The 14,852-nt window shown below is 36.1% G+C and overlaps 1 protein-coding gene across 5 annotated transcripts in view; it reads right to left on the bottom strand.

Annotated features, from left to right (window-relative positions):
* OSBPL8 (oxysterol binding protein like 8) overlaps positions 1–14,852 on the bottom strand; it is a 166,933-nt gene that overhangs the window by 16,752 nt on the left and 135,329 nt on the right. For all 5 annotated transcript variants that reach the window (XM_070788841.1, XM_070788839.1, XM_070788843.1 and 2 more), the window contains 7 exons: positions 13,506–13,743; positions 12,761–12,945; positions 9,244–9,325; positions 8,865–8,963; positions 7,147–7,243; positions 4,277–4,375; positions 1,082–1,179 (listed from right to left, as the gene is read on the bottom strand). In XM_070788841.1, the coding sequence (XP_070644942.1) occupies positions 1,082–1,179; positions 4,277–4,375; positions 7,147–7,243; positions 8,865–8,963; positions 9,244–9,325; positions 12,761–12,945; positions 13,506–13,743 (898 nt within the window). The remainder of the gene's footprint in view (positions 1–1,081; positions 1,180–4,276; positions 4,376–7,146; positions 7,244–8,864; positions 8,964–9,243; positions 9,326–12,760; positions 12,946–13,505; positions 13,744–14,852) is intronic.

Raw genomic sequence — 14,852 nt, forward strand, 5'->3', positions numbered from 1 at the left:
CCTCCCTCCTCAGCCCACACACTCTTCCTCAGTGAGAGCCTGGCATCCATCCTCTCGCTGAGAAATGGTGGTCTATATCCCTTCCCCTTGCATTTAGGTGGGTTTGTAACTCTTCTACTAGTAGAGAATGGTGGAAATGATGTAATTTGATTTCTGAGGCTAGGTCATGGACAGCAATGTATCTTCTGTCTTGCTCACAAGGACACTTGTACTTGGAATCCTGAGCCCAGCAGAAGTCTAACTATATAAAAGTTCCCTTGATGTGAGGAAGACAAGATCACATGCTCAGATCTGCAGTCCCAGTCTTTCAGTCACTCCAACATTACTTACATGTCATCAGTCATGTAAGTGATGAGCTTTCAGATGTATCGAGCCCCCAACTGTTAAGTCTCTCACAGCCTGCGTAACTGTTGCCCCAGGCATCATGCAGCAGAGACAAGCCATCCCCAATATGCCCTGTCCAAATTCCTGGCCCACAGAACCATTAAGAAACAGAACACAGTTGTTTCTACGCTTGCAAATTTCAGAATATGTTAAGTCAGAAATAATAAGTAATACAAATCCTTCAATGTACACAGCTATAGCTCAAGCTGATACATACTTCTTTTCAGATATATATTTTTTGGTATTCTGTAAAGCAGTGCTTCAATTTACTAAGAAATTTCCATTCATTCTCTTCTTAAATTTCCTATGGACTTACCTGATAGCTCAGTTGGTAAAGAATCTGCCTGCAATGCAGGAGACCCCAGTCAATTCCTGGGTTGGGAAGATCCCCTGGAGAAGGGATAGGCTACCCACTCCAGTATTCTGGCCTGGAGAATTCCATGGACAGTATAGTTCACGGAGTTGCAAAGACTCAGACACGACTGAGAGACTTTCACTCACTCACTCACTCGCCAACAGTTTTATTAACTAAGAAAATCCAGCTTTCTATTGATTTGAATCTTCCAAGGCTGCCTTTTCATTAATTCTGTGTTCTTATATTTAGTTTTCAAATAGGAACAAAATTGCGCTCTTTGTTCAATATTTATAGCATAGCTCCTCTTTAACTAGGTGATACTTCCTATCATTCTCTACTAACCTTTAGTTTGAATTCAAGTATTGCACTGTATCCAGTTTTTTGACATGTAATATTGACTGTTCCACCAAGCTCCAGTGTCATTGTGCCATAAAGAATTCCTAAACAACAAAAAAAAATTTTTGACAAAAGTTTGAAGAGAGAGACACTGGCTTATCATAAGCAGAACTTTACAATTTAATCTCCTTCTAGTAGAAACTAATAATCCAAGAGGATTCTATCCTATCCAATAACAATCTATAATATAAACACAAAGTTGGTTCTGAAAGATTTAAAAAGATAATAGTTGATCCACATTATCTGCAGATTCTACATTTGCAAATTAATACTCTCACTAAAATACCTTTTTTTTTTTTTTAAAGCTGTACCACACAGCATGTAGGATCTTAGTTTCCAGTTCCCCCACTAAGCATCAAACCCATGCCCCCTGTAGTGAAAGTCAAAGTCCTAACCATGGAATTCCCTATTCCCACCAGGGAATTCCCTATTCTCACCAAAATAAGTTAGTAGTCCCTACCCAGAGCATTTTTTCATTTTTGCAGTCATTCATGGATGTGTGCAGAGTGGGTGAAATATTTGAATTGTCCAATGCGCACACTGGAGTTGAAGTCAAACAAGGCGAGATGCTGACTTCTGGTTTCACTGCTCATGCAGAGTCTTTTATGCAGTGTATTCAGTGCCACATTTTTGTACTTCTTGTTGGTGATTTTACTATTTACAATCCCCCAAACGTAGTGCTAAAGTGCTCTTTGGTGTTCCTAAGCACAGAAGACTGTGATGTGCCTTACAGAGCAAATATGTGCGTTAATGCTTGGTTTAGGCATGCGTTATAGTGCTGCTGGCTATTAATTCCATGTTAATGAATCAAAAACATATGCCACGATAAAGAAAGCAATCCTTGTCTCGAAAGAATCTGCCTGCAATGCGGGAAACCTGGGTTTGATCCCTGGGTTGGAAGATCTCCTGGAGGAGGGCATAGCTCCATTCCAGTATTCTTGCCTGGAGAATCCCCATGGACAGAGGAGCCTGGCGGGCTACAGGGCATGGGGGGTCACACATTGACTGAGCGACTAAGCACACAAATAAAAACAAAGTTATGTTTTGACTGGGTAATGAAAATACAGTGACAGAAGGCTCACGAGAACCTCACCATGTGTTTCCTCTAGGAGCAATAGTTTGGCATTCATTAATTTCACATTGGAGTGTAACAATAAGCGTAACAATAAGCATTATGGTGACATTATAAAAAGTACTGCAAACAACAATAATCAACTGTGTAAGATAAATTTAAAAATCTCCCCATTTTGGCACTTGACTAAAAGCTGGGGAAATTCTGAGTTTGATGAGTTAAACAGCCTGTGTGTATGTGTATGTTCTTGGACTAATTTCCATAGTTTGTATATTTTTACCATGTATGCACAGAAACTATATAAGCTCATTTTGCATAAATCATACTATAACAGGTCTTTCTTCAATTTGATTTTTTAAACAACATTTCAGATTGAATTTTTAAAAATTTAAAAAATTTCATACAATTTTTAAAAGATTATTTTCCATTTACAGTTATTACAAAATCTTGGTTATTTTCCCCATGTTGTATACACATCCTTGAGCCTATCTTACACCCAATAGCTGTGCCCTCTACTTCCCGACCACTAAAATCCACTCCAACTGGTAACCACTAGTTTGTTGTCTATATCTGCCAATCTGCTTCTTTTTTTTGTTGTATTCACTAGTTTGTTGTATTTTTTAGATTCCATGTATAAGTGATACACTGTATTTGTCCTTCTCTATCTGACTTTACTTCTTAGCATAATGCCTTCCAAGTTGGACTGAACTCCCATGGCAGTCTTTAATATGTAAATACACAATGCTAATTTTCAAGAGAGGAACAGACTATGCAATGTTTCCAAGTTATTTGACTATGGAATTCTTGCTTTATAAAATAATTGGAGACTACTGATTTAGGGAACACATCTTAGAAAATATATACAAAGGTAGAAAATAATAACTTCCTCATTCACAAGAGGCTATAATTTCCTTTTTTCCCTACAATATAAGCAGTGCTATGAAAAGTTTTCCCTGTTGCTATTTAGGTCTGGCATCAGGTATTTATCTACATAAAATATCATTTTACTTATTCCAAAATTTAAAAAATATATTTATCAAATCATGATTTCAAGTGTTTCACTTCCTGCTTATTTCAAGAACCACACGTGAAGCTCCAAGAATCATCCAGCCTCAGGCCACAAGCTGGCACTCTTGTGCTTAGTACCAGGTAGATTCATGGTACAATGGATGGGCTCAAATAGCCCAGAGCTTAGTCTCAGCATTCTTACTAACTAGCTGGTCTGGTTTTAGGTAAGATTCCTAACCCTTACAAGTTTTTTCATCTGTGAAATGAGGCCATATTAAGTAATTTCTATGTTGTCATGAATCAGTTCCTAAAATAGAGGATAATTACCCTAAAAGGCTATTTTTAAGAAATGGGTTGGAAAGGATGGTATAGGTAATGATGGAGCACAGTGTTTACGATGATGCCATACAGAACTACAGTACAGACTGCAGAGCCTGTGCTAACCGCTTTCTGCCTTGTTTGCTTGTCCATCAAACAAAGATAATATTACCTCATTTATAGGGCTACTGGCATGATTAGATGTGTTTATAAATGTAGAGTGCACAGAATAGTTGAATGCCTGTCCTGTCCTGATAGTTATTATTTACTATCTTTATCTGTACACTGAATAATGAGAGAAAAGCATAATACATTAATTTTTAAGAAATTGCCAAATAAGGATGAGAAAAAATTTTAAGGAGCCTGTTATAGTGAAAAGCAGTAAATTAACATTTAAGGAATGGGTAATGGTACAAAAAAATGAAAATCACTTGCAAAGATTCTGAAATAATAGTCTCATCAAATTTTGCAACTTGCAGATAAGGCAAATGAAATTCCATTATTATAAATTAGTCTCTACCAAACTAATATACATGTCACAGAAAGTCTATTGTGGTGAATTAATTCACCATAGAAGTATTCAGCAGATGATAACAATGATCTTGCGTATCTGTAAATCAAGGACACTTTCAAACAAAAGGCCAAGTAACTCCATCAATCTCAAAACATAACAAACTACAGTCAAATACATTTACTTAAAAAGAAGATTTAGGGGAAATCTAACAAGTATAGAAAATATTTACCTTTACAATGAGCATATGGCATTGTCATTACATAATCTTCACCTCTATTCAAGAAAGTTAACCGTGCCTCTCCTTCTAATATTGCAGATAATGAGTTTCCTGAAATAAATATTGCTTATTAAATTTAACAGAAAATAATTTAACCATTCCAAAACAAACTAAACATATTGAGGACATCTATCAGATATCTACAGTAGAGGGAAATTTACAACTTAAATTAGAAAACAAGAAAAATTCAAATCAGTGATCCGACTTTTGACCCTATGAAATTAGAAAAAGAACTAATTAAATTCCAAGTAGGTAGAAGAAAGGAAATAAGGATGAGCAGACATCAGTGTATAAAGTGGACAGATAATTCAGAAAATTAGGGAAGCCAAGAATTGATACAGACAGATCAAAATAAAGAACACAAATCAGGAACAAAATGAGCAGAATCGCGACAGAGCCTACAGACACTGAAAAGAGGGTAAGAGAATACTGTGGATGATTTTACAACAGTAAATTTGAGATCCCCCTCTCTGGCCCTTTTCCTTTTCAGATTCCCATTCTCTGTCCAGTGGCCATGGTTTCTTCGAATTCAGCGTTTGGTGCTCCAGGCTGGAAAGGCTGCAGTGTTTCTACCAGCTTACCCTGTTGACCGTACGTAACCTGAAGCTGAGAAGCAAGGGTTCATTCTGGGTGATTTCTGACCTATGACTGTGGACTCCCACTGAATTTGCCTGCATCTGCTCTCTCTTTAATACCTTCAGGCAGCTGCCTTTGGTATTAGGGCCAGAGGTAGAGAGAAGGATGGTCCAGGAGGGCTTTATTCAGGCATTGTTGTCCATATACATTTTTAACACAGTAAAACCACACAGATCTTTTGCATTCAACTGTATACATGTACTGGCTTATCATTAAATCATTTATCTTTTATGATATAGTATTCATAGCCATATTATATCTTAAAATAACTGTTTCCTTATTTTAGAGGAAATATGTGTTCTTCATGAGCAAGTTGAAAAATCAAAAGATAATTATCCATAATTCTATAATTCAGGTTAATCATGAAATCTTGATTTTTTTTCCTAAACATGAATGCATGTTTACTTTTACTTTAAAAACATGAATACTTTTAAAGTAGAGGTGACTCAGAGCATAGATGTATTCTGCTTTTCATTTAACATTGTATCATAAGCTATTTCAGATTATAGTGTACATTAGAATTACCTGAGGAGATTGTAAAAATTACATTCTTGAGCCCAGTGATTTTGATTTGGTAAGTCAAGACTGGGGTTCAGAATTCCAAAATCTTAACTCGTATTCTGATTATGAAATTGACGGTTCATGCATACTATTTGAAAAACAAGAGCAGCTGTCCCAAATGATGATAAATTATTTAACCCATAGCTAAGTACCTATATTTCACCTGCTCCACAAAATATAGGAAACCCATTTAAAAATAAATGGTTCTTAGGGCAAAGACTAGTGGTACAAGAAAAAAAACAGACCAACAGACCTGAGAAGACAGAACCTGAAATAGAAAATAATGACACTAAAAATCATTTATAAATAGACACTGAGAAAATTAATTGGCTTTTAGGAAAAGAAAGTTGTGTTCTTGCTTCACTCCATTCACAATATATACATCAAAGTAAATTCCAGGCAAATTAAAGATCAATGAAAGCATAAAAGTATAAGAATATATAAGTGAATTATTACATAGCTGAAGTGAGAAAGGATTTTTCTGTGACATCAAAAGCAAAAACCATCAAAGGAAAAACTGATAATTTAGTACATCAAAATGTCAAGAGGCTACTTGTTAAGAGGAATACACTCTGCCCAGATGTCATTAAATTTAGCTTAATTTAGATTCAAGAAAATGCACCAATTCCTAAAACAAAATAAATTATCAAACTCTCCAAGCAAGAAGTTTTTATATGAGGATGTCAATAACCAAAGAAGAAATGAAGAAGTTACCAAAAAAACTGCCCCTACAAAGTCTGAACTTAGTAAATTCTTTCAAATTACAAAGGAACAGATAGCTCTGATATACACAACTATATTCACTATAACACTGAAAAAAAGAAGGCTAGCTGCAAGTAATCCTGGAAAGTGTAGCTGGTACTCAATAAAAATTCTACAAGGGTAGAACACACATTCACAAAAGCTATCTACACTATAGCCAGGGAAGGGACATGAAGAGATGAAGGGTACAGTGGGGAAAAACTCAAATACATGCACTTTCAGAAGAAAATGATCACACTCTGAAACAAGCAGAATATAAAACTAGGCAAAAAAAATCAAACTCAAAAGCCAAACAAAAAGCATCAAGCGATGCTCTGCTTGTTTGAATTGTCACAGGTCTTAGATTAAGATTTCCTACTGTACATATTTCTTTATTTTCCTTTTTTTTTCTTTTACAAAAGTTTTTAGTAGTATATTACTTGACTCAAGGTAAAAATATCATTACTTTCAATATTGGACTCTGGACAAGTATTCTAACTATATTTAGATTCTCTCTCTCTCTAGTCAAAGACTAAATCAAAAGATCAACCCCTCAGGTACAGTGAGATGAAACAAAAAATCTTAGTAGAGCTAAAGGCAAAAGAAATATATTGTGGGCCAAAATGGCGAGCTACAGTGGACAGTCATTATTCTGTCTTTTGATAAGTGGTGTTTGCAGTAAATTTACACATAGATGAAACCTCTATTTATGAATGAGCAAAGAAAAACAACAAAAACGAAAAGGCATTATCCAAGGAAAACTGTTACTTAAAATGACACACAATCCCTTGCTGAAAACAGTACAAGACATTGTCTATATTAAAGCTCACCAGAAACTACTACATCCCAGAAAAGGGTATAGGTTGAGACATGGGTAGACTCACCGTAGAACTTGGACTTGGCCAGGATACTACCACTAAGGCAAAATCCATCTTTTCGGTTACTGACATAAAAGGCAGATATTGGTGGATGATGAGACACCTATTGGATACAAGAAACATACATGAAAATATAATAATTCTAAGCATATTACTGTGATATTATGCAAAGCTCAAGTCTTAGAAGTATATTCTAATAATGAATTAAAAGAAATATTTGGTAAGTATTTAACAGTAAAATTAAATACTGATGAGTGTAGGAACCAATCTCCAAGATGTGTCTCAAGGAAACCCACCTCCTGGTGTCCACAGCAGTAGACGAGCTCCCGGGTCAGTTTGTGTGGAAGTCATAGTATGTTACCTCTGAAACTGGGCTATAAGGCAGCGTGTATCTTGGTGTGTGCACGTCTCTCTCAAATCATTAGCTCTGAACAGCCAGCTTCCATGTTGTGAACAACTATGGAGAGGCCCATGTGATAAGGTACTGACCTCCTTGCAAAAGCCATGCGATGACCTTGGAAGCAGAAGCCTTCAGAAGATTGCAAAGCTGGCTGACATCCTGACCTCAACCTCAGGAGAGATCCTGAGCCAGAACCACCCAGCTAAACAGCTCTCAGATCCCTAACCTTATTATACGATGTAGTAAGTGCTTGTTGTCTTACGCCGCTGAGTTTTGAATTTGTTACACAACAATGAATAACTAATACAGTGCCTACTCTTCATGTAGATTACTGAATAGACCTAAGAAGCTAACAAAAGCATTAACAAATGTGTCATTTTAATAATTAATATTTTGATACATATACATCTTAAGGTTTCTAAAATGAGCCAAAGGTAAAATTAATCACTTCTCAAGCTTTTCAACTTAGTGAAGAATTACAGCAAACTAAAATGCAATCATTTAAAAAACTAATACAGATAAAGTGCTTTCAATCTGAGGAGTACATCAAAATTTATTGGGAAGATGAAGGTTTCTCAAATAACACATTGTATTCTCATCCTCCTTACATTCCCTATATTAAAGGTAAGCAGGCCAGAATTTATTTACATGAATATCTGGGAAGAAATAGGGTTGGAGAATTAAATTTAAAAATAATGAGGCAAAAAAGTGCAATATCAGGTTATCTAATTGTGAATGCACAGATTAGACTACTGTGGAGTGCTTACAAAGGCAGGTGAGTGCAAGTCGCTCAGTGGTATCTGACTCAGTGACCCCATGGACTAAATGGTCCATGGAATTCTCCAGGCCAGAATACTGGAGTGGGTAGCTGTTCCCTTCTCCAGGGGATCTTCCCAAACCAGGGATCGAACTCAGGTCTCCCACATTGCAGGCAGATTCTTTACCAGCTCAGCCACCAGGGAAGCCCCAAAAGGCCAGCAATGTAAGATAAATTTAGAAAGATACAGAAGACCCTGAATGTTAGAGAAATGGCTTTAAATTTGACTCAGGAATTGGAGAACCACTGAAGTATCCAGCCACAAAAACAAACAAACAAACAAACAAACAGCAAAGCAAGAAAAATAAAGACTCATTTTGATTACAGGATTCTATGAGTGTAAGAGTATGGTATTTAGTAGTTGTCAGTATTAAGAGGTTAAATGCTTATCAAATGTTCACTAATAAGAAAGGTTAATCAACAGTGAGTTTACTGAGTTAATATTTTCTCTAAAAAAAATCTTAACTTCCAAATCAGTTTTCCTTCTATAACAAGCATTTCTAATACCTGTTCAGCAATATAAAAAGTTTTGCTGTTTGTTCTGGGATGAATCCACAAACAACGGAAAGTCTCACCAAGTATAGGATTATAAGGTTTCTTCAGTCCCTAGTAAAAAACATACAAGTTTCAAATTATAAACATGGAAGATTCAAAGTACTAACTTAAACCAGTCAAGATGGGCTTAACTGTATCATCTGAGAATTATCCTTATAAAATTATAATGACATGAAATAAAACTAAATGACTTCAATCAGAATATAGGTCTAAACAAGTATTTTGAAATTTTGCTAACTGAAAGAGGGCTTGCATAGTAATTATTCATAAATAATCTAAGATAACCCCCCCAAAATATATAAGGCTAAAGAAAGTAAAACATAAACACTACCTTTGGCTTTTTATAGAATCCTGACAAATACCATTTCACTACTTTCTTCAAACGGAAATAAGGATTTTCTTCAAGAGCAGCCCTAAAAAACAAAATGACAACATGCAAAAATTTTATAGAACATATCACTAAGTCTCCCTAATATTAATGAAGCCAACAACTGAATATGAAATGATAGGAAAGTACACAATTCATATTTAAAACAGATGGTAAAAGTAACCATGTCAATCAGTATGCAAGAGTCATTTTGCATAATCTAGTTATTTCTCTCCCCATTTTTCTTATTATTTGATATATTGCCCCAGCCTCTGCTTAAGTAGTTTTTGAAAAGTCTCTAAACCAAGGTTTCTCAACTCGGGTTCTATAGAACCCTAGATATTGCTAGAGTTCTATTTGAAATTGTGATTGAAAAAAATAAAAATAGATTCTGAGATTCACACACTGCATGATCCCTAGCATTTGCAATGATGAAGCAATGGCCAAGCAGTCTTGCTAATGATTTCATTAGAAGTCTTTGGTCCTTTTGTCAGAAAAGGACCACGTGCACTTGATCTAGCCTATTTTCAGCTGGTGATGTTAATTAGAAGCGATCAATAGTAGCTGGTGAGCGCTATAGTACATCAGCCTCTTCCATGAAATTGCCTCTCTGAAGCACATGACTATGTCCCTTTTAGTCCCTAGTATAAAATGCAGAAATTTCAAATCACCAATATGGAAGACAAAATAACTTATATCAATCAAAAAGGTTTTAATCCCATCTTTAGACTTGAATCTCCCCTATTTGCTACCAACTGATTTTCCAGAGTTATTTAATAACTACCAATTTAATAGATAAAGAACAATTTTCATTTTAAAAGAGACAGTTGTAGAAGCTATGACTTACCTGTCCTCTTGCCCTTCTGCTATTGCTGGAAATAGTAAAACACTGATTGTGTTGTTTTTCAGAAGTCAATCTGAGAAGTTTCATACATATACATATACACACACACACACACAAACATAGCAATTTAACTATTTATACTACTCCCTTTAAGCATGTCTAAAGGTCCAATATGGTGAGTTTTGAGATAAAGTATGAGATGGAGGAGGCTAGGCCTAGGCTTGCTGACAACTGTGCAACTTAAAGTCCTTGAACTTTTCGGGAGTTTTCCCTCTGATTGTGCTCTTCTTTTCTTGCTTTAAATTCTCTTATTATGAAATTTATTTAAAACTTTACATGCATGTAGAATACACAGTTCAAACTCCAAAGCAATATAAAAAAGTATATAGTCTTGCCATTGCCCCATGGCTCCATGTTCTTCCTACTTAACCTGCCATAGGCAACTTTCTTTTAAAAATGTTTCTTTTTATGCACAGTTTTCTTAGAGCATAAAGAAGTAAATATAATATATAGCCTTTTTCTTTAAAAGGGAGAGGAAACAATGCCTTCTTTTGTACTTTCGTACTTTGCTTTTATTTTTTTTTAACATACACACACACATAAAATCCTGATGATCCCTCTAAATCAGTCTTAGTGTGATAAGCTCTTCCTTAGTGTGGATATACCATACATTACTTAACCAGTCAACTGTGGCTGGACACTTGAGTTATGTAATCTTTTGCTATTTCAAGCCCTGCTGCCACAATTTTGTATGTGTATCATTTTGTATATGTAGACTTGTATCTGTAGGAGTTATTCTCAGATGTAGGATTACTGGACAAAGGACTGAATGCACTGACATAATTTTGGTAAATACTGCCAGGTTTCTTTCAAAGGCACCGTGCAAGTCTGGATGAGCCAGCAGCAGTCTATGAGCGCCTGCTGCCCCTCACAGCCTCCCCAATACTTTGTGTTGCCTGAAGTGCAATCTCTCAATTTGGGGAAATGGGCATCTCTGAAGATCTTATTGTGATTCATCGGAACCTGCCTCATATTTTGAGAGAGATAAGTTTCTAGGTAGATAAAAAAGGAGAACTGAGGTACAAGAAAATTTAGATTTTTGGTCAATGAGATGGATGAAAAAATAGATCTTACTATGGTTTGAATTTGCACTTTTCTTATTTAAAGTTAAGTTTACATGTTTAAGGACGTGTCTCTATTGTGTGTGTTATCACTCAGTCGTGTCCAACTCTGTGTGACCCCATAGACGGTAGCCCACCAGGCTCCTCTGCCTGTGGGATTCTCAGACAGCAAGAGTACTGGAGTGGGTAGCCATTCCCTTCTCCAGGGGATCTTCCTAACCCAGGGAGTGAACCTGGGTCTTATGCATTGAAGGCAGATTCTTTACCACCTGAGCCACCAGGGAAGCCTTAAGAATCTGCCTGCAGTGCAAGAGACCTGGGATCGATCCCTGGGTTGGAAAGATCCCCTGGAGAAGGGAATGGCTACCCACTCCAGTATTCTTGCCTGCAGAATTCCTTGTTCCTATACTTCATTTTTAAACTTCCTGGTCATTTCTTCCATTCTTTTTTCTATTAAGTTATTGATCATTTTCATTCACTAGTTAAGAACTCTTTTTATTTTAGGGAGCTTAACACTTCATGTATGATTTAATTTGCAAAAATCTCCCACAGTTTTATCAATTATCCTTTGAATCAGCTTATGCTTTTTTTCCTTGCAATATTCATTAATAAACTAATTCACTAATAAACTGAATAAAGATACTGATGAAGAATCTAAAAATCCGGTCACAAGGCCAGAACCTTGTATCTCAGAAAACACAGCGCCTTGAAACTGCTGCTGGAATGGGGGCAGCAGGTGGAACCTTGAAAAGTATGGTTCTTCAAGAAACTGCTGGGAAGGAGGCAGGCAGATCCTCCTCTACCTCCTTCAGGCCTGCCTTTTTCAGAATTACACCCAGGATCAGCTGGCAGGAAGAAAAACAAAGAGAGTGGGGATTTATGCCATGAGCCAGCAATTGGCAGGGTGTTCCAGATGCAATAAGCTGCACACGCCTTATTGCGTACAGAGAGGATAGCACAGACACAAGCAGAAGCCCCAGCACAGGACCTGCACGAGGACTCAGGTGAGGAGAACACAGAACGCCAACCAGCTCTCCCTGTGCTGGGTTAGCACACAGGTCAGGGAGCCTGTGATGGCAGTGCTGTCAAGGCAGAGGCGGAATTCCTGTCTTCCTCAAGCTTGCGATCACCTCATTTGACCTCATAAATAGAAACATCACAGCAAAGCATTAAACTTACTTCTCATTAAGGTCAACTATACTAGTGGTGGAGAAGAGAGAACAGGATCTCATCAGAGCTGGATTTTGGTACAGCATAACATGTCTGACACTCTGCGACCCCATGGACAGCCCACCAGGCTCCTCTATCCATGGGATTCTCCAGGCAAGAGTACTGGAGTGGGCTGCCATTTCCTTCTTCAGGGGATCTTCCCGACCCAGGGATCGAACCCAGGTTTCCCGCATTGCAGGCAGACACGTTACTGTCTAAGCCACCGGGGAAGCCAACAACTGAAAACAGCACTCTGAAATATCTCTAAAACCACGAAGCATCTTTTAAGAAATGAGAATTTACTTACTCAGACAGGAAATCTGCATGATAGTAGTAATCTGAAAGTTTATCCAGGAAAGAACGGGGTTCCAAAATAAATGTAGGCAGGACCACCCTGGATAGATCCATACCAGGACGAACTTGTTTCAGCAAAGTCCAGATAAGGCTTTTATTTTCTTCAGACACAGTTTCTGTTTGCGATGCTTCCCCTGCCTTTTGCAATTAACAAATAATACTGAAATATCGTATTTATTTCAGAAGCATAGATATGTATGTAGATAAGACAGCTAGTGCAGAAAAAAATAATTCACTATAGGATTATTCCAAGCATTCTCAAAATGTGAAAACAATCCATTAGGCAATTAGTCAATAGCTATAAAATTCAGTAAAAGGGTAGTTGCAAGAGACACTAAAGTGAATGATATTTTCAAAGAATCCATTACAAAAAATATCATACTCTATTTAGACTATGTTTACTTCTATGCATTAGCAACAAGAAAGTTATAAATTCACACTTCCCTGCAGTTTACTTTGTATCTGGCAATAATATCAAGGAGTATCTTATTTCAAAAGAAAACCTGAAGAAAATATAAACTTTAAATTCAATATACTACATTGGCATTTGTATGAGTATATATATTTAGTGGTTTAAAGTAAGTATTATATGAATACTATTCTCTTTTAGGAAAATAAGCAATAGGTTATACAAATATCTTCAATTACATCTATAAATTCATAGAAAATAAAAATCCTTGAAAATCACAAGCTGTTACCTCTCCGAGTTCTTCATGGCTCTGCTCAGTGTAGGTAGTCTCCTTTAAAGGCTCAACAGGCTCAGGCTCAATGTATGAGTCATCCTGCCTTTCTGATGTGTCTGTGTCACTTTCTTCACTTTTCCCCAACACCTCATTGTCAGACTCATCATGCTCTTGATCATTTTCTTTATCAGATTTATCAGAATACATATCTTGGTCCTTAAAATGCTGTCGTTCAATTTCACTATCATTTAACCTTAAGGGAAAGAATTATTAGCAGGAAGGATAAAGGAGGTTAAGAATATTTAATTTTTAAGTAAGAATGATATGTAACACTTACTGAGAATTTACTATGTGCTGGACACCATTCTAAGTGTTTTATATATAGTTTAACTTACTTAATTGTAAAAATGCCCTATGAGATAAGTAAAATGATTATTCTCACTTCACAGATAATTGGGGGCGTAGAGAAACTAAAACTTGGAAAATATTAAAAGATGACACTCTGAGCTCTTGCTTCTCTATCCTTTAGGTCTAAATTTTTCAAAACAAAAATTTTAGACTATTTCTTGCTAGACTTTTTTCTTAGTTTTATAAACATCACTTGAATGTTTGAATCAACCTATCACTTCTGGTCTAGAGAAAAACTTCGGGTCAAAACCACCAGATTTTCAAGTGAACACAAATGAATTATGATTTTCTACCTGTAAAGGTCTCCAAATTCACTCATAGTAATTCCAAAAATAAAGGAGAAAACATATGAGGCAATTATGTTGATTTAATACTTGATTGATAAGTTTAACCCTGGAAAAAAATCCAGGAAGAATTAGAAATGGAAATTTCAGCTTAAGGAAATGAACTTTCAGCCTAAAATTGTTAAGCTGCTAATACCCAACCTTATTCTTACTTACATGATTAGGGTTGCTAGTCTGTGTAAAAATGAAATAATGAAACAAATCATTTCCAGAATCAAAATTTTTTAGAAATTTCTTATTTGAGAAAGTACCTATGTGTTTCATTTGTATAAAAATTTTATAAAGCTCTTTACAAATGACTACATGGTGCCATTATATATGACTGATACTTGAATAATGCTGAGGTAAAAACAGGCCCTAGAAGCGCCGTTTGATTCTTACTTTTGTGTCTATTTTTTAAAATCTTCCTATGTTTAGATTTTAATCAGAGAACTCCTAATACAAATTCACTTTTTAAGAATACTTGCTATTTCCTTTCTTATCCTTTACAATCACATGTTTTTAAAAAACATTAAGTCTAAAATTTCTGTCTTTGCTTTCTTACCATTTAGTCTCTCCTTTACCCCTCACAGTGTGGTTTTTATTTTCTTTTTTGTTTTATCCTCTCTTC

Source organism: Bos indicus, chromosome 5 (genome assembly GCF_029378745.1).
Source record: "Bos indicus isolate NIAB-ARS_2022 breed Sahiwal x Tharparkar chromosome 5, NIAB-ARS_B.indTharparkar_mat_pri_1.0, whole genome shotgun sequence".
In the NCBI taxonomy this organism is placed as follows: Eukaryota; Metazoa; Chordata; class Mammalia; order Artiodactyla; family Bovidae; genus Bos; species Bos indicus.